The 20,823-nt window shown below is 42.3% G+C and overlaps 1 protein-coding gene across 4 annotated transcripts in view; it reads left to right on the top strand.

The window, feature by feature from the left end:
• The window catches only part of NRG1 (neuregulin 1), a 1,105,519-nt gene extending 1,090,612 nt beyond the window's left edge, over positions 1-14,907 (top strand). For 3 of the 4 annotated variants that reach the window (XM_049631635.1, XM_049631636.1, XM_049631638.1), the window contains 5 exons: positions 3,015-3,117; positions 4,864-4,990; positions 7,380-7,510; positions 8,325-8,531; positions 11,294-14,907. In XM_049631635.1, the coding sequence (XP_049487592.1) occupies positions 3,015-3,117; positions 4,864-4,990; positions 7,380-7,510; positions 8,325-8,531; positions 11,294-11,945 (1,220 nt within the window). In that variant the 3' untranslated portion in view covers positions 11,946-14,907. The other variant, XM_049631639.1, reaches the window with a different exon arrangement.
• The last annotated feature ends 5,916 nt before the right edge of the window (positions 14,908-20,823 follow it).

Raw genomic sequence — 20,823 nt, 5'->3', positions numbered from 1 at the left:
TGCAATTGAGAAAGACAAGGCTTCTGTCTCTTAGCCTGGCCAGATCAGACAGAAAAACATGCTCGATCTGATTCACTGCAAAGCGTTCAGCCAAACCATAGAGTAAGGACTGGGAAGCGTTTCCATTCATTAAGGCACATCCGCCAACTGGACTGACGGATTCTCTTTTTCAGCGCTGCCTCTAATTTGCTTTTGCCCTATTGACCCTGTCACGCTAGGAAAAAAAATAATAATAAGGAAAAAGGGGGGGTCAAAAGAACCCATTGTTTTCATTATTATTCATCAAGTATTTCCCTTTTAACACATTCATAATGTGGGGGTTCCCTGCTCTAGTAAATCGTTGGAAAATGGAATAGAAACTGAACTGGGAAACATTTAGTGTATTCGGGAAATGCCGTTGTGAATACAGAATCTTAATCCTCCTTCTGTATTCCATGGGCCTTGTCTTTAGTTGGTTCATCTTAGCACTTTTCTTTCTTTACCCTTTGGCCTTTACTGAGCTGCCTTTTCATTTCCATGACCAATTTCGCTGGAAAATGCGTGTCTTCCCGTATCACGTAGGGCAGAGTGGTGAATCATCATACCACATTTGCTGACAAACTGAGGTCAGTCTATTCTTTCCTAACGAACAACTGCCGAAAAACTTCTCAACGGAATCCCTGGGAGTAGTGGGATGCCTTTTCCCCCTTGGGTCCCTGTATACATCCCATTTTCACGGTTTGCAGATGTAATCTCCCAGCTTTTTCTAAAATTAGAACGTTAAGATGCCAGCGCCACTAAGCCCTCCTCCTTTCAAAAGAAGAAAAAAAAGAGAGTGAGCGAAAGAGGGCAGGGTAAAGCAGGGTCAAGGACACGTCTACACTCCTGTTTCCGAACCAACTTACCACACCGGCAGGAACCCTGCCTCCTGTCCCGGGCCCCACCTCTCCTTCTTAGACATAGTGCTAAAAACTGATCCAGATGCCAGGTCAAGGAGGAAGCTCCCGTGGCACCAGCTCACAGATTAACACCTCATAAAATTTAATTCCCTGTCCTGTGGCTGTGGGGGAGGGGAGGCAGCAGACACAGCAATTAACAAAGAGGCATTCACCTTCCACCTCATCATCTGACTTTTGCGGCCAAAGTATGTGCCACCACTCTGTCTCCTGGTTCATTGTTTCCTTGCAATGCACCAGCTGCTTTGCTTTCTAATTGTGGCTTCCACATGACCGCCAGCCTAGGGTAGGAGTTATGCTGTATGGGTTCACCCTTCCAACTTTACATCCACCTTCTCTTCCCGCCCAGTATTTCCTCCCTCTGGTTTTCTTTTGTTTATTTATTTTTCTTCCCTTAGTATCGGGCATGCTGTGCCAGGGACTTCAGATGGCTCCTTCACTTATAACCTTGTTTTCCCTCGTACCCGACTTCCTCCCTCTCTCCGTCATTCTGTCAGTCTGTCTGTCCTCTTGGTTTGTTTTTTCCTTCCCACTTCCCACCCTTTTGGTTTGTTTTTGTAGAATTTCTGTAGCATTCTAGTCTTTTACCCACTGACTTCTATTCTCCTTCTCCTCCTGTTAATAATCAGTGCTCTATTAATTTTATTTGACAATGTTCCTGATCTGTTAACTGGAATTTGATTACCATGGGCTTGGCTTGTACGAAATGTTTTTTTTTGTTTAATGGTAAGGTCTACTGTATCACAGAAAATAAAACGCACTTTTTCATTTCGAGAAGACCTTTCTGCGACTTGTCCTCTCTCAGCAGAGAAGGTGTGGTGGCTAAGACTGAGAATGTAAACCAAAAATGTTCCCTAAGGCCCCATGTCGACATCCAGATAAGAGACCGTCATTTGCACAACATCCTCCAGTTTTTGACCAGCTTATTAATCAATTTGGCAAGTTCCACTTACATTGCTTATTCTTCACTGGTTGACTTCTCTTTCTCAGTGAATATCTTCCAATAAATATAATTAGACTAGTTGGAAACTCAGTTCCTAAGGGATCAGGTTCACCACGAAATCTGCCAATCTCATTAAAAGCCTGACCCACCAACGTATAATCAAATGATCCCTCCCAAAAACCGATTTGCAAATAGAAAGACTTCCATGAATAAGATACTGGTCACATTGGGGGTACAGTGATGCTCTTAACCCAAAGTTCTAAGCATGGCACTCCCTTAGTGTAACCTACCTTAGCTAATTTGCCAAGCTGGTCACCACGGCAATGCATTACAATCTATTCCAAGTCGCATATCATGGATGCTAGTGGTTTCTTTACGCAGATACATTAGGTGTCTACAACTGGTGGTGTAATAATAATTGTCTTTCAGAGGACAAATCTCCATCTTGGCCCAGGACTATCTTACCCACCATATTGGGTTTTCTCTGATACAGTAGGCTGCTACCCTCACCGTGTGGCTTATGTTTACATTTTACAGTTTAATCGTAGGGATCCTGCCTCAGTTTTGTTGCTAACTACAAGTCAAGCTCATGTTTGCAAATGTCTTTGAGTTTATTTTTTTTAATTTAGAAATGGCTCCTTGTAAAGACCGCCGGAATAGAACATAGATGGGAAATAAAAAGAGGCTGGGGGGGTGGGGGATGGAGAAGAGGGAGGAGGGGAGGATGGCCCCAGTGATTCCAACCCCAACTCGTTTTATTGGCATTGATTCCTGTTGTCTTTGCAAGATATGGTTTTTTTTTATTTAATTAAAAACTACAGTTTTGACTAAATAATTATTTTATAATTAATGATGATTTGCCAGTTTAATACATATATACCTGCAGCTTATATGTAAAGTAACTTAATAGTGTAATTTTTTTTATCGCACATGGCCCCAGCTGGCTTTGCTGTTTATGCTCAAAGTACAATGCAGAGTATGCTGTACCTTAAGTATGTCTGCAAAAGTAATGAATTGTCTCGTATTTACTTTCTTGTGAACATGGACAATGCCAACGCAGCATGCCAACTGTTCAGTTGTTAAGTCCCGGCACGTGTAAGGGGGCCTTGGTGACGTCTGCTCTCATCCCTTTCCAGAAGCGGAGGAGCTCTACCAGAAGAGAGTGCTGACCATCACCGGCATCTGCATCGCCCTGCTTGTGGTCGGCATCATGTGTGTGGTGGCATACTGCAAAACCAAGTAAAGCTTCCTCCTCCGTGCCTCTCTCCCCTTCACGCAGAGACGGCCTAGCCGGCGGGGCTTTGCACAAAACAGATTCAACGGCCTGGTCTTGAGAAGGGGGAGTGGGGAGGCAGGGGGATGTTTCTTCTCATGTTTCTCCCCGGAATAATCTCTCTGGAGGACCTTTTCTAATCACATAACTAGAAAGCTCTGCCTGTGCGAAAATGTTCAGAAGACTTCTGGTCATTGACCACGGCCCGTGATCAAAAGGGGTGGAGGGACGGTCCTGTGGGGCACATGCGTGTGCGTGTGGACGTGCACGTGACACCACATCCTGAGAGGACAGCAGTCGGTGACCAAGGCGCACTTGTCCTATCCCTGCTGAGGACATGTTCTGCTTTGCACTCAGACTTAGGAGATAAAGGAAACACTTGGTGGTGTTGGGAATGCAGGTTTTTAAAAACATCATTGTGATTGATTTTCTGTTCCATCTAATGAGCTTACTGGTTCAAATGCTCTCAAAGCGTGAGATGTACAAAAGGAATCTCATGGGAGGAAAATCAAGCAAATCTTGCTTTGAAAGAATTAGAGAAAACACTAAAGCAGATGTGTGTTCACTGTGTCTGGCCCTTGAAGCTGGGTCCCTATGAACAAACACAATTACCGTGTGGCATGAAGTCCCTTCACTTTTCTCTCTTACGTAGAATATCCACTTAAAGTAGGAAATAATGTTAACAGTTTTGTTTTATTTTGGTGCTTCATCACACAAACTCTCTTGCCAAGACTAGTCATGGGGATATTATCATGGCCTGAATGTTGCATTGAAGAACAAAGACAATATGCTTTTATACCATAAAATTAAGGGCATGGATAGCATTTTCTTAATACCCCAGGGTTTCGTTTAAAAATTTTGTAATGTTTATTTATTTTTGAGAGAGAGAGACAGACAGAGACAGAGCACGAGCAGGGGAGGGACAGAGAGAGAGAGATACAGAATCCGAAGCAGGCTCCAGGCGCTGAGCTATTAGAACAGAGAGCAACGCGGGGCTCAAACTCACGAACTATGAGAGCCACCCAGGCGCCCCAGTACCCCAGGATTTAATGTGTTGACAGAATTGAGTGATAGAGATAAGCCTTACTAGAATCTACCTTATGAATCCTACTAGATTCAACTTCAATATTTCAATACTCATTGCCTAGTTACACAAAAAAAGCGTTACCGGAGTGAGATCATGTTATAACTGCGCTAAATCTACTGGCAAAATATGTACCTGTCTGCGCTCATGTACGATGCTACACATGCTCACACACTGTGTATGAGGCACAGATTCAAAATTAACTGCATTTCCTTAAGAGACCCACAGACAAAATTATAAATGAAATCAGAATCAGCCTCGTCAATTGCACGGCACAAATTGTTACCTAAGACAAATGACCATGTGTAAGACTTAGGCAAAGATGGATTGATGACCAAAGTTGGGGTTTGAGCCAAATATCAACTTGATGTATCTTCTCCTTTTTTTTTTTTCTGATCTCTCAGCAGTCTGGTTCAATATCTGTAAGAATCCCACCCAACTTCTTAAATCTATTCACTAAGAATGTGGGATTCTACTTCTGTCCACAGGCAGATTCTGAGATGGAGTGGTACACCCTCTCCTGTCACCACCACTAATCTCCTACCTGAGTTACATGTTGGTAGTATAAAAAATTGTACCAAATAACAGAAAAAAAAAATAATAAATGCTCCCTCTTTTTCATATCCAGGAAACAACGGAAAAAGCTTCATGACCGGCTTCGGCAGAGTCTTCGGTCTGAGCGAAACAACATGGTGAACATAGCAAACGGGCCTCACCACCCCAACCCACCCCCCGAGAACGTCCAGCTGGTGAATGTATGTTGACTCTGGCCAGTGGAAAAGCTGAGCATCTCTCCTCTGTTCAGGCACCTTGAAGTTTATTTTCTAAAGCTCTTAGGCTCTTAGCTACTGCCATTAATCACCACAGCTTCCAGGAATCCAGGGTTTCTCCAGGAGAAAAGAATGGGAACATTTTTTAAAGTGAATTTGGTTCCTGTAACACCAGCACATTTCCTCTTACAAAGTGTTCATTAAGGGGTTGGCATAATAATATTGGGTTTGTTCTGCAGGGAGACGAGGACCGGAAGAAAGAAAAGAAAAACAGAAAGAAAAATAATGAAATGAATGATACAAGAATCAGGAGGAAATATTTTATTTTATTTTATTTTATTTTTATGATTTGGAAATGAAGGCTATTCCAGTCTATAACTGATTAGTGCTAATAACTGAGCTAAGGGCTTTAGACTCATTTTTATTAGAGGCATTTCCCAGCGCCCGATGATTTACTGATTCTGACTTACCAAGGGAAAAATTAGGGCGTGGGAGGGCCAAGTGACTTATCAAACTCGCTTCTCAGTGGCAAAACTGAAAGAACGATGCCTCCTCTTCCCTGACTCTTTCTATAGGATGTCAGACCCTCCAGAGGAAACAGATCCTCAATCACTCATTCTGTTTAAAATTTACCAAGCACTAGGCTTTTAGATAGAAATAGGTCACACATTCTGAAGAGTCTTTAGATACAATCTTTCCAGCCTCCTAGAGCCAGATTCAGCTTTCCTGCCTTTTGGAGTGTTTCTCCATATTTTTTGCACCATAATTTTTTCCTGTTCACTTCATTTCCCTCTGATGCATGGCTTTTTGTAGGCAAAGCTTGAAGACTACATTCAGTACCACTCTCTATCCTATAGGAAAATGTGTCTTTTGTTTGGAGCAAATCTATCCTAGAATCCTGTTCAGCCTTGGTGGTTACTACCAGCAAGACCTGTAGCGAAGACCTTCCAAGGACAGAGGAAAGGCCGATATATTAGTATATTTTGCTGCTTTCCTCCCCCCACCCCACAGTGTTCACTGGAATGTTCTACACAGTTGATAAATGCATTCACTACATACGGGCACACCTCCAATCTGTCACTGTGTCTAAGTGGCTGCGTGATTCCAATTATGTCTTGGGCTGTGTTGCTTTGGGCTTTAATCTGTCTAAACCCTGTTTCCTCATGATGACAACAGGCCTAAAAATAATACCTACTTCAGAAAGTTCTGTGAGCAGTAAATAAGACAATCCATATAAAACACTTAGCCCAGTGACATTCAGTGAGTGTTCAATAATTGTTAAGTATCATTTTCATTAGATTCACTAAGGTTACATTGCCTTTCAAGGACCAAGAGTGAAATGGTACACAGACTAGGAAGAGCTCATTATTTATGACATCACCATCTTTGCCTTAAAACAAGCTAACTTTACGTCCCAGAAAGAGCCACACGGAATAATAGCCTTTCCGCTAAAAGAACCAACCAGAGTTTCAAACATCACTCGAGCTGTATATTTTGGGGGTTTCCGTAAACACATCAGGTTCTTTTAAAGCCCACAGCCCATTGCTTATAAAGTGCCCATTTCAACCGAGAATATTCCTTTACATGCCTTTTTCTGTTATTTTACACAATGTGGTGTCTTTAAAAGACAACTTCAAGTGTGCTTCTTTCATTGACTGCAGTGGATATTGAATCTACTGAAGTAATAGCTAGTGTGATTTGGTGATGAAAATAAAGTAGAATCTATTTGCACCATGGATACGCCCCCTGTACGTTATGTGCTTTGTCAAGATGTGTGATCTTGACAGCTTCTGTACGTCCTTCAGATCTCTTGGTGGCCGTGTTAGTCTTACCACCGATAAGTTAAAAATTTCAGTGATATCATTAGAGCAACATGGGCGCTGGGAAACTGAAAAAGAAAGGAAGATCCCAAATGCAGATATTGTAAAAAAAAAAACAAAAAAACAAAAAACTTCCTCCACTGACTTGAAATTTGAAATAAGACAAACCATCTCTACGTTTTTGTTTCAGTCAACTATCTGTTAATCTTCTTTCACTTATAACAACGATGACAAAAATGGATATCGGGCAGAGATTTGTATTGAATTCCAGTCACATTTTCAGTTGGAAATAAGACAGAAGGAATAGGTCTGTTTCTGATAATACGCAGTTAAGACTATAGAATCTATGCCACGTGCACATCCAAAGGATAATTTATTAATTTCATTTATTGAATTTAAAGGCCATGTAGCCAGGGTATGACTTGCCATCTGACCATTGGAGAAATGGAATTTATTAGGAAGCATATGTACTCAGAATAGATTTTTGTGTGTGATGCTGATGTTACTGTTTTGATGAATATGAATCTTCAAGGTGTGTCTCTTTGTTTATCCAGCAATACGTCTCTAAAAACGTCATCTCTAGTGAGCATATTGTTGAGAGAGAAGCGGAGACATCATTCTCGACCAGTCACTATACCTCTACAGCTCACCACTCCACCACTGTCACTCAGACTCCTAGTCACAGGTATGAGAAGGAAAAATAAAATTCTAAGGCACTCCTCCAAGAGTAAATTTGTATATATTGCCTTTTGCTGTCACTGCCTAAGAAAGGAACAGGAGATACTCACTTATGAGGCAGGGACACACGGTTAAATGTATGGTTTAGGACAAAAACAGACTTTGGACATCAACTGGCTCTGCCATTTAATTGCTGTTTAAATTTGAGCCTCAAGTTTTTCATTACTGAAAATGAAAAGAGTGCCTACTCACAGGATCTTCGTTCCCCATTTTAGAGATTGTCTTTACTCAGGCCCGACCCCTCACTGAATTGCTACAGTGGAAAAAGTCTGGCTTAGATGCTCTATAATGCTTAAAAGTTGGCTTCTTCCAATGATTGGGCTGCCTTTGGAAATGCACGTGAGAACTGGTTTAATAACTGAACTCTAAATTCTCAGATGTCTTGCTGATCCAGTTCATGCTACCAAGGGCAACACTGGACTGCAAAATGCAGCTCACAGGCCAAGTATTTCCTTAACGTAAGCCGCTCAAGAACAGAGAGATTGTACGAATACGTAGTACATAGCGACGTTTGGAAAATAATGTGTCAAATGGGTGAGCAAATACATAAGCTGTATCCTTACAAAGCCATTCTAAATCCTTTCTACAGTGAGTATCTTTCTGACAATTCTATTCTGAGACAAGTAATGTTGTAGTGAACTGCCGATACACCAATAATTTGAAATAGTTACCAGATCACGTCTGTGATTGGTATTTCCATTTTGGCATGTAATTAAGAAATGCATAAGTATATCTCTTCGCCTCTCACGTTTCCCCTCTAGCTGGAGTAATGGGCACACTGAAAGCATCATTTCGGAAAGCCACTCTGTAATCATGATGTCATCAGTAGAGAACAGTAGGCACAGCAGCCCCTCTGGGGGCCCAAGAGGACGACTTAATGGCGTGGGAGGCCCTCGCGAGTGTAACAGCTTCCTCAGGCATGCCAGAGAAACCCCTGACTCCTACCGAGACTCTCCTCATAGTGAAAGGTAAACCCCAAGGGCACAGCTACTGCAGAGGAGAAAGAGCCGCAGTAGGGGAATCCCCGTGAGCACCTGCGGTCTCACCTACGGAAATCTACTCTAATGAGAATAAGGGGCAGCAGTTGCCTGTGCTAGGAGTTTCCTAGCTGAGGAAGTCACCTTTTTGTCTGAGCTCACTTCTCCTGAGCTTCTCGCGTCATCCCAGCGGCTGACAGGCAACAGACTCTTAAAGAGCGGGAACGGTTTGATGTGGAAGGTGCGCCAAACCTGGAGTTCCTAGCTCTGGCCTTAGGCTCAGACCCACCCAGGATCTCGGTTTTCTCGGCTGTAACTTTAGAGAGATGGCACCAATGGTTGATAAGGACCCTTTCTGTAATTCTAATTTGCCAGTTACCCAAACTCTGGTCGAGCTGCTCTCGTGTTCTCGTGTGCTAACTCTTTCTTACCTTCCAGCCTCGGTTAAATCAAATCAAGGGCTGTGTCACTGCTGACTGTCGTGGGGAATGACCGCTTGTGTTCCACCACATAGTATCCCTTTTATGAAATTCGAAGAAGGGATGAATAAATAAATGTTTTGTCTGCTGTGTCTGGCAGTCTTCACAGCTGGTTTCCAAACCAATATTGCTTTCGACATGGTCCTTTATTCCAGAATGTTTTGGCTTTCTTCTGGGGGTCTCGGATTGGGCTGGGGGAGTTACAGACAAGGTAAAATAAAGAGTAGAAGAAAGCAAACTAAGAGATGCTTACTAGGGATACTGAATTCATAGGTTCTCTTTATTCATTTTCACTCAAATTGGGAGAGTTATATCCAACCAGCATTGGCAGCATATCAGTACGCTATCGCTTGTCTGTTTGCAAACCCAAAATGGTGTCATTTGTTTGTTTATATATCACCATCTCAGTGTGATCTTTGACCACTTGCTGAAAGGTTGACGTGATATTGCCTTGGTACGTGTCCATACCTATTTGGTAGTTACATGGGTGGAGATAACTCTGATAGACTCTGTCCACTCATGGACTGACTGGGCAGTCCTTAAAACAAAAGATGACTAGTTTGGGGCCAGCAGGTCATGTAGAGCTTGCTGACCACTCCTCAAGGGTCTTTGCCCCAAAATGGTATCTCAGAATTCTATGGAATTAAAGGCTGCTCTGTCATTCATCTGTGAAAAAGTAGGCATGGTCCCAAACTGGTTTAAAACATGAGTCTTAAATTCATATAATTGTATCTTTATGTATTGAGAAATTCTATCTGTCTTAATTCATTATTTTTTGAGACCTGAAAAAGACCTCAGGGACAAATTCTTTCTTCATCGCTACGTGTGATATTTCTCTTTAAAGGCTGACATTTCCCTGCTGTGGTAGGCTTCCACGCATACCACAGATATTATCTAGGACTGCAAAATATAGCGGGACCTACAGAGCATGGAGAGAAAAGATCCATTGCCTATACGCATTGGTTGAATTTGGATTAGCGTTTCTCAGAGAGCTTAATTTAAGTATCCCCAGAATGAAAGTTGAAGCCTCGAGCCCCAAGTATTTCAATCTCTAAGACGCCTTCCCAGTTTAGACACAGCTAGACCTCACATCCATGTGACTCTGAATCATGGCTGAAAAGCAGGAAAGTTAATAGGCTTCCTGTTCCTGTTAGCTAGCGTTCAGATAATGGTGTCCTGTGTCATCACAAGTTAATGTCAAATTAGACTCTGTGAATGCCAAAGTGAAGAAAAGAGTCCTTGGTGCTGTGCATTGGCAACATTTTTACAGAAGTTGAGAAATGTGACTCTGAATAAGCCCCATCTTCCTCAGTAGTAAGTCAGGTCTCTTGTTCTGGTGGAGAAAAACGTGATACGGAAAAAAAAAAAAAAAAAAACAGAAAGAAAGAAAGAAAACAATAAAGAATGCACTCAGTGTAGTCACAGTGAGGTTTACCGAGCACCATTGGACATAACAGGACCTAAGGTAACATGGTGCAGCCACCCCTTGAGCAGTCACCAAATATAAGCCAAAGATTGATACAGCCTTGGGTTTTTGAAGAGAGGTGGACTGGAGATTGGACACAGCCAGGGAGCCAACCTACGGTTCTCCCAGGCTTATTTCTGAATGTCTTGGTCACTGAGATGGATAGTTGCAAATTGAATGTGAAGAGGTAGCATTTCATGGAAAAACTAAAAGCACACAAATGTGTTACACTGTTATCAGGAATAAATCTAAGTCACTATGCTCTTTTTTTTTCATAAGACATAACCTTATAGCTGAGCTAAGGAGAAACAAGTCACACAGATCCAAATGCATTCAGATCCAGCTATCAGCAACTCATCTTAGATCTTCTTCCATTCCCCATTTGGGCTTCATTCTCTAAGACCCCTTGGCCTTTAGGAAGGTATAGTATTTAAGTAATACTTGTTTCCCTTCCAAATCCCTGTGCCTTGGTCCTCGTAAACTGAAAGGTTTCCGGGACCCAGTGCCCTCTTATCCTGACTCACAGGCTTTTATTTAAAACCATGATGAGATTGAAAATCCCCAAAGTTTCCATGAGTTAGGCCACTTAGCTGATCTTTGCATGCACTCCTGTGAGGAAACTCTTGGCTACATAATGTTAGACTCCAAGGGTGCTGAATGTCCTTAGCGTTAAAAATCCAGATGTATCCAACGAATCGACCGTCTTTGTTTTCTGATTCTATAATAGCGCGAATTCTGTCCCCGTCCCCTCCCTGCTTGGATGCCTCTTATTCCACCACACTCACGCGGGGTATTCTGTGCTCACACAGGTATGTGTCAGCAATGACCACCCCGGCTCGTATGTCACCTGTAGATTTCCACACGCCAAGCTCCCCCAAATCGCCCCCTTCGGAAATGTCTCCACCTGTGTCCGGCACGACGGTATCCATGCCCTCCATGGCAGTCAGCCCCTTCGTGGAAGAAGAAAGACCTCTGCTTCTCGTGACACCACCGAGGCTGCGGGAGAAGTACGACCGCCACCCCCCGCAGTTCACCTCCTACCACCATAACCCCGCGCATGAGAGCAACAGCCTGCCCCCTAGCCCCTTGAGGATAGTGGAGGACGAGGAGTATGAAACCACCCAGGAGTACGAGCCAGCTCAAGAGCCTGTTAAGAAACTCACCAGTAGCCGGCGGCCCAAAAGAACCAAGCCCAATGGCCACATTGCCAACAGGTTGGAAATGGACAGCAACGCAAGTGCGGAAGGCACTCACTCAGAGAGTGAGACAGAAGATGAGAGAGTAGGGGAAGATACCCCCTTCCTGGGCATTCAGAACCCCCTGGCCGCCAGTCTTGAGGCAGCACCTGCCTTCCGCCTGGCGGACAGCAGGACTAACCCAGCAGGCCGCTTCTCTCCGCAGGAAGAATTGCAGGCCAGGCTGACGAGTGTAATCGCTAACCAAGACCCTATCGCTGTATAAAACCTAAATAAACACATAGATTCACCTGTAAAACTTTATTTTATATAATAAAGTATTCCACCTTAAATTAAACAATTTATTTTATTTTAGCAGTTCTGCGAATAGAAAACAGGAAAAAAAAACTTTTATAAATTAAATATATGTATGTAAAAATGTGTTATGTGCCATATGTAGCAATTTTTTACAGTATTTCAAAACGAGAAAGATATCAATGGTGCCTTTATGTTCTGTTACGTTGAGAGCAAGTTTTGTACAGTTACTGTGATTGCTTTTCCACAGTATTTCAGCAAAACCTCCCATATATTCAGTTCTCGCTGGCTTCTTGTGCATTGCGTTATGATGTTGACAGGATGTACGATTTGTGAGACTTGCAACTTCCCCTCCGTTTGCTTCTAGTAGCGCCCGATCAGTGCGTCTTGTAATGGCACATCCATCCAAATACTCTTCTCTTTTGTACGAAGTTTTCTTTTGCTTTCGGTATACGAAATGAGTTGTGTCTACTCCGCCAGCCAAAGGTTTGCTTCACTGGGCTCTGAGATAATAGTAGATCCAACAGCATGCTACTATTAATTACAGCAGGAAACTGCATTAAGTAATGTTAAATATTAGGAAGAAAGTAATCTTGTGCTTTTTTTAAAGCGATATTCTTCATCAGAAGACAGCCGGCTCTCACTAGAAAAGAGCAGCCATTTGCTTTCTTTTGGTTTCCTTTTCTTGACAAAGAGCAACAGTTTGGGGGAGAGCATAGAACTCGGGCTCTGGCTTGCTATCAGGGTACATCCATCACTTTATAAGAGGACTCGCCTCACCTTCTGGGGGAATGACACAACAGGTCATCTAGCTGAAGATCAAACCGTGGCTGGAAAAGGTGCAATCGTTCCTGACTTGGGTTGTCCACCGATTTTGGAGCCAGGGATTGGTTGTGTCCTAACAGCTGGAGAATAGACGTGTCATGGCACAAGCAAACCAGCTGAAACAGCACACTCAGCAGTTGGTCTGCAATGCTTCTGCAGTGAAATGTGCCTGCTGTATGTGGTGGTGATTAGTCACCATAGGCAATATTTCTGTTGTAGTGTGTCTAGAAACAGGGAATGTATAGAAGGCGCAGGTGGAGAACGGCTGTGTGACATGATTGCAGTTTTAAACAGTTTTGTTGACCGCTCCCTTCTCCTCATGATTTTTCTCTTGTTTCTCGATGTTGCCTTGATTAGGTCACAACTATGCATGAACATTTTTGTCAGGAATGGCCAATGTGCATGTGATTTGTGATTAGCGAGAACCTTCCACGAGCGATGATTCATCAGGAAATGTTGGTAGTGTTGAAAAGATCGCACCTTTCCTTGCAGAAGTGACCCCCGCCTGTGTACTGACCTCTCCATCTGCAGCCCTTATCATCCACCCCCTGCCCCACTTCTTACTTTCTGCTTTAATGTCACAAAACAGGATGAAGATGGGTCTGAACTTTGCATGTTCTCTGTGATTGTAAGTCCAAAGAAGGCCTAGAGGTGTTACCATTGGAGATAACTGCTGATTCAGGAAAACAAGGCAATTAAAAAAAAAAAAAAAAAAAAAAAAACAACGCAGACCCCATTTCATGCCCTGCCAGATATCTGTCAAAGCTGGCCAGAGCTCTACTTAGATTCCCAGTGACCTCCTAGGATCCATGGGACAAAATGGGAAGCAGGTTGGCAGGGGGTTCAGAATACCAGGCGTGAAGTCAGCAAAAGCAACGGCTCCTTGTTTGCAGGTGAACTGAATTTAGTTCATCAAATTTCTATATGAACATTAACGAGGAGACGTGACAGGCAAGGAGGTCTTGGGGAAACGTGGGCTGGGCATGAGTCATGTCATTAAGCTCCTTACATGTTTCTGCAACCCACAGAGGTGTCTGTCTGCGGGTCCTGGCAGTTACTTTTAGTATTTGGTATCCTAACCTGTCCTTCCTTATTCACAAGCCGCTTTCTCTGTGCTCAGCAGTGTCCTCACTGCTCCTGTCAGGCTGCACAAGTCGCTCTGATTGCCCAGTTCTGTAGAAACGAGTAAGCTCATGGCAGGGGAAGAAGACAGTCGACCCAAAGAGCTTCTCTAACTTATGCCAATATTGCCTTTGAAGGCCTTGCCTCATCCAGAGGCTATGTCAGTCAATAAAGAAATTTCTACCGTGAATTCAAAGTCCAAAATCTCTGTTTCAGAAATCTTCAGGCATTGGAGTACCCAAAGGCCCCATGGTGGAGAATTCCAGGAATAAATCGAATCTCCTGTTGAGAGCAATGAACATATTCCCCAGTGTGAAGATAGCTCTAAATGTTTCAGGCCACACATACATACGAACAGTTAGGACAAGAGGAAATTTTATTTCTGACTTGATTCCGGTCACTCAGAGAGGTGGCATGTTAGCTGGGACAGCCTTTCCATCTATAGGACCAGAGCTCCCCCTGAGAAGAAAGGACGGCTGGTTCCTCAGGGCTGTGCGTTGCAACCACGAGCTTTGTGTTCGCAAGGACTCCTCTGTGGTAGTTACCACATCGCTCTCAACCAGCTCTGTCCATAAACTCAGACAGTGCAGTGGCAATGCAAAGAAGGAGCGTGAACCGATATTCCCAGCATGTGGCAAGTTTTCGTGGCTTTTCAGGTGGGGGAGGCCACCTGGGAGTTTGACAGCAGCTTTGTCTCCCCGGGTCTGACGTCATATCCCATGAGGGGTAGCGCAGCGGACGCAAAACTTCTTTCCGTCACCCAAGATTCCTTTCCCGGCCTACTCTCCCTTCTTGGCTGGTATGACCTTTTTATTTTCCCCCCAAGATTGCCTGGATGGCCTCATGCTGTCTACAAAATGGCACTCTGCCTGAGTATATGTGAATGTGTCCCAGACACCGACATACCATATCTTCCGTGTTTTGGTGCGACTGTCGTGATGTAGATGGAGTTTATCCAGGGTAACTAGCTCATAACTTTTTTTTTTTTTTTTGGCCTGGGTAAAAAGGTGCATGGCTCACATTAGTGGAAATAAGGAAGGCCTTGTTTTATCTTTTAGCACTGGCTCCCTTTCACCACCCACAGAGATTTCTATCTGCAAGGACCCATGAAACACTGCAGAGAAATGCAGGTAAAGGGAAATGGCCACATATCACGAGTTCTATTATATATTCTTTTGTAAATACACATTGTACGTTACTTGGATGTTTTCCTAAATCATTTACTGTCTTTATGAGTTAATGTCAGTTTTTTTACTCTCTCAACTTACTGTGTAACATTGTAAATAACATAATGTCCTTTATTATTTATATTTAAGCATCTAACATAGAGTTGTTTTCATATAAGTTTAAGACAAATGTCAAAAGTATATGTTTTTTTGTTTTTCTTTGCTTTAAAATTATGTATCTTTTCCTTTTACTTTTTTTTTTTAAAGAATAATTTATTGTTCAGGAGAAAGAATGTATATGTAATTGAAACTATTTGAAGAATGCACATTTGAAGGCCCTGAGGTACTGATAAACTAAAGAATTTATTATCCAAAATACTAAGCAATAAGTAATTGTGATTTATTTAAAATTTTGTTCATTTTCCATGAAGGACATACTGCAATAAAAATGCTACTCTGTGGAGGCGTGGGAGTGTTGCTCAGCAGACTAATGTTTGAGTCTGTTAGACCAGCACCTTCCATCTGACTGCAACAGTTGTATTAATTTAGGAATGTGTCTGCTGGACCCCATGATCATCTCGTCTGTCTGTTGCTTTTGCCTGTTCTTTCATCACCTTCTGCCTGTTGGTTTTGCTTACGACTGTATTCCTTATCAAAAGGGCCATAAGCAAGCAATACAATGTCTTCTTCCCCTTCTCGCACAACCCCCTGCCTCCCCCCGCCCACCCCCACCCCCACCCCGGCCCCATACACAGTAACATAGCAGAGAGGACGTCTTAGGGCATGATTGCCTGGGTGCTGGTTGTTAACATGTTCTGTAGTGACTGCAAGAAACTTCTCCGGGCTAATGGAAATGTCAATGTGACGATACCTGCAGTTGTGAAAGGAAAACCTGTTATCGGGGTTCAAGTGATCTGATGGCCAGCAGGGCCCAAAATGCAGCCAGTCAGAACCTGACCACGCTAAGCTTTCTTATAGCTTCAGTAAATTTATTTTCCATCAGGCCCATGATTTATTGATTCAGTTTTAAGAGAAGATAAGGCTAAGTTGGATTCTTTCCCCTCATTCTATCAATAAATCAAACTAGATGCCCATCTTACTGCTCAGGGAAGGGCCGATGCATGAGAAATTTCCCACATTCTAAAAGAGTCATAGAAATGAGGCTATTACTTTTCTTATTGAGATTAGCCTAAACAAAAGCCATATTTTAACAAATAGGTATTTGCATGGGTGATACTTTTTATATAATTCAAGCATTTTACTCATTATTCTAGATAAGATTAGGGCTTCTGAAGTATATGAGATAGAGTTCAGCAATCCTTTGAGGGTACACAGGGGCCTCTGTTGGAGTTTGTGGGTACCTCGATGCCTGCCATCAACGTCCACCTCCATATACGTACGTGACACCTTGTCGTTAGTCGTAGCTCCTCTGGCATCATTTCCAAAACGGTCTGGATGTCTAAGAGATTCAAATAGTGGCCTTTGACTGTACCAGTCTTTATTATTTATATCGTGAACTTTTTAAAACAATTCAGATTCCTCATATTTGTGATTTATGTTCCCCCCCACACACACACACACACTCCTAACACACACGATCCTGAAGCCACTGCATTGGCTTACTTGTCCATTGCAGCCAACCAGCCATTTGGCAAATCAAGAAGTGCATGGAATATTTTAAAAATTACAGACGGAGACACTTCCCTGTGTCTTCAGGTTTCAGCTGAGGCTTTGTCCACCCGACAAACTGAAAACTACAAGCAGTTGTCTTAGTAATTTAGGTTACAATCAGATACCTGACATACACGGATTATGGGAGCAGAAGCCTATATGGTAGAGCACGGTCCAGAAAGAATGTAGAGTCTCTGACTGTCTAGATGGTTATTACAATTCTCCATTCACTTCAACAGTGTAGACCCTGGAATGTCAAACCCAGGTCAACAATGTCTTTCCAACTACTGTCTGGGGAAGACATCATTAGACTTCCCCACACTCTGCCCTGACGATGAATGAAAAAAGCACCTGATGTTAGGGATTTGGGGTTCAGTGAGGCAGTTCTGAAATCTAGAGATTTGGGATGCTGGAAGGAGTGGACAATTTTGATGACCTCATATGAATTGCTTTCTTCTCTATCTTGGGCTTGCCCTTTCTGAAACAGAATAAAATAAATTTATGGAAACTATTACTTCAAAAGATTGGCCTGGTAGGCAATAGAAATGCTTTCAGTTTATGTAAGACAGGACTATCCTGCTGCAATATTACTCACCTTTGAGACTGTTGTTGGACAGAGAAGTCAGGCCCAGTCCTGCAAGTTCCTGTTGGTTCCTGTTGACATCCTGAGACTGTCATTGTTGGACCATTCTGGTGGGCCATTGTGTTGGATGTTCAATAAGCTTCCAGAAATCGCTCAGCAGGGTGGATTTTGTTACCTGGAGGAAACTCATCATAATCTACCTGATCTATTTAAAAGCAGACGAGGAGAGGGAGACCAGTAATTCATAAAAGGAGACAGACAATGGGGTAGCAGTTCTCTCCATCCCCCGCCCGACTTCAAATGTACTTACAGGGACAGAATTTGATGGAGGAAGTGACTCTCTTCCCACCCCATGACTTTCCAAAGAGGCCAGAGGCTTACCTTCATAGACACAAACATCTTTAATAGCTTATGTACAGGTTTGCTCATATGCAAAAACTATTAAACAGAAATAACATTTTATGGCTTAAAACATCCCTTATCATTTTTAATCCTCTTAAACTCATGAGATGTTGATGTGACAAATGACGAGCAAATTTTAGGTTCAGGAAAGTTAAAAATGTTGCCTGGAGCTACACATCTAGTGAGTTGCAGAGATAATACTACAACTCCTATTTCTACCCATTTCACTCCTCCCCTCCCTGTTCCAGACTCAAATAACCTTGCCATTTTCAGCCTGTCATTACATCAGTGCAAGTTATATCCAAAACCAATTCTTTCTATTTGAAAGAATATAAGCTCCTCTGGCTTTGGTTTAGAGTTACTGTAGAACCCAACTTGCTTGACTTAGTGACTCTATGCACTTTTTTCTCAACATACCTTTCTAAATGAACTGTAACCATGGGAATGAATTCACAATTTCAAGGTGCAGGTCGCATCCTGCAGTGAAAAGAGGAGGGGGCTTTGCAGTCAGAACACTGTCCCCACCACTTAGTAGCTTGACCAATTTGGTCAATTTCCTCCTCCAAGCTTATTTCCTGATCACTAATATGGGAACCCAAGTGACTTTAGAAGGCTCTGGTGGTAATGAGCATTACACTTGAACATATGTAAGGAAGCCATAAACATCTAGTACATAGCGAATATCCAAGGGCTACCTTCTTTTTGGTCCTTCTTCTTGGAGCCCCCGTTCCTCAGTTCCAAACGACACACTCCACATTGCACAAACTCATCACATTTCATCATTTCTCCAATCTCATGCCAATGAGAAAATTCCTTTTTAATTTTTTTTTTTTTTACATTTTTATTTTTGAGAGACAGAGAGAGACAGAGCATAAGTGGGGGAGGGGCAGAGAGAGAATGAGACCCAGAATCCGAAGCAGGGCCCAGGCCCTGAGCTGTCAGCACAGAGCCTGATGTGGGGCTCAAACTCCCAAACCGTGAGATCACGATCTGAGCCGAAGTCGGACGCTTAACTGACTGAGCCACTCAGGTGCCCCGAGAAAATTCCTTTTTAATAACAACTGTACTTTAAGCAGCATAATCACCGAATAAGTTCTTTATTTTATGTTTGCTTCTTATGTAGCCACACTGTTTCATATAAAGCCTGTAATTTTTAAGGGATTATTACATTAGTGTTTCATTACAACTTCACAGAAATTTACTGAGACATAACTCTTTGTAGAGTTTTCACAATAACAATACCATTTTCAAACTTCCTTGCAAACATGTACCATGACAAACAAAACATGCTCCTAAATGGATAAGATATCTGTACACACCCATTTTCTTTCGTTGGTATCCAGGATGTCCTGACACGTTTCATTAAAATATATGTGTGTGTATATGTATACATATTTTATATATATACATATTATATATATATATATATTTTATATATATATAAAATCTAGGTAAAGTTCTGCAGCGTGACAAAGGTAGAGGAATCAGGTCTCAGATTGACTCTTAAATGTTAGAAACCACATTGCTTATGGATGTTTCTCACTCCCTCCCATTATCTATCCAATAAGTAATTTTTCCAGTTCTACTCACTCTTTATGCATAAAATAGGATTCTTTTATGAATAATTTTTAGATTTCAGCTTTTTGGATTCAATACTTTAAAATTTCATCCTACATTTAGGATGGTGGGTGACTTAGTCTCATGAGATTCATCTTCGGGCTTGTGGTGTAGTTAATATAGTTCTACTGTTAATGGCAAGAGAGTCTAATATAATTGCCCACACATTACCCTCATTTAAACAAAAGTGTTATTTTATTGGAAATAATCCTAACTCTAGCTCCCTATAAAAATAATAAATAAGGAACCTTTCTTGTTTTTTTAAATAAGCTAGATGTAAACATTGTATCATATTATTATTTATCATCATAGTTAAGCAAACACCTGTCTTCCATTCTGTGACTTTCACCCAGTGGTTCCTTCTTGCTGCCCTTGAACCTTTCTCTTGAAGAGGGTTGGGGGCCTCAGGCTGGGCAGGTTTTCTAGAACCCTTCTGATTTCTCACAGTGAGGCTAAAGTACACGTTCCCTCTTCTTTAGATGAAGGGTCTTCATTGGTGTGCCCTTTAGCAGGTAATAAGATAGCAAAACAATTTCCCCTTACATTTTAGACCCTCTCCAGCATGAAAAGGGGGGACAGAAAATGCTGTAAGACCCCCTCATTCTGAGCTCCTTGATTCCTGGTACTCAGCTTCCTTCCAATTATGAGATCATTCTGCCCTCATTCAAAACTGTCTCTGTGAAGATCCCATCCTTCCTTCAGAATAGCCTTATTTTTGCAAAATAGAGACCTCCCTTAGTAACTTCTTAGTTTAGAGCCCTTCTCTTCCCTGTGCTGATACCCGTGATTTTGAAAGATCTGAAATCATAGGACAATAGAACTTCACATTTGATACAGAAATTAGTCAGAAATTATGGGGTTTAGAATTTAGAGTGTTTTTTTTTAAACTAAGAATTCTTTCTTGATTTGTAGTAGACCCTTTTAGAAAATTTTAGGGTGGAGTCAGAGAGCATTATATCTTTTCCAGTATTTGCTTGACCAAAAGCTCTTTCACAACATGAAAAGATGCTAATTCCCCACACATTCCGAGTTCTGCCCTATTTACCTGAGGAGTTAGATCTCTAGCCATGAGTGTGAGGGGAAGGACTGTGGGCCCTTCCTATTAAGCTGTTGATGCACAGTTAATGGGATTTAGGGTTCCTCTCGGGGTCAAAGTCATATCGATTATGAAGCAAAGGGAGAACTAAGGGGAAACATCCCCTCACCTGATTAGAAGAGTCACATGGCACCCACTAAGCAAGCCAGAACCTGAGCAATAGTCTACATTTCCTTCTCCATATCTGACAGTGGTGTTCGCACCACTGATCTGCCAAACAAATCCGTCCCCTCTTTCCCAACCCCATCGCTTCTACCATTGGTGCCCTCTTCCTCTCCCACTAGACTCCATTAGCCTCCTTACTAATCTGCTTCCTTCAGCTCCTCTGGGACATCCTTCGCATTTTGCTGAAAGTTTCTCTAACTCA

This window comes from Panthera uncia, chromosome B1, assembly GCF_023721935.1.
Source record: "Panthera uncia isolate 11264 chromosome B1, Puncia_PCG_1.0, whole genome shotgun sequence".
Lineage (NCBI taxonomy): Eukaryota > Metazoa > Chordata > Mammalia > Carnivora > Felidae > Panthera > Panthera uncia.
This window is presented reverse-complemented; position numbering and strand designations above follow the sequence as displayed.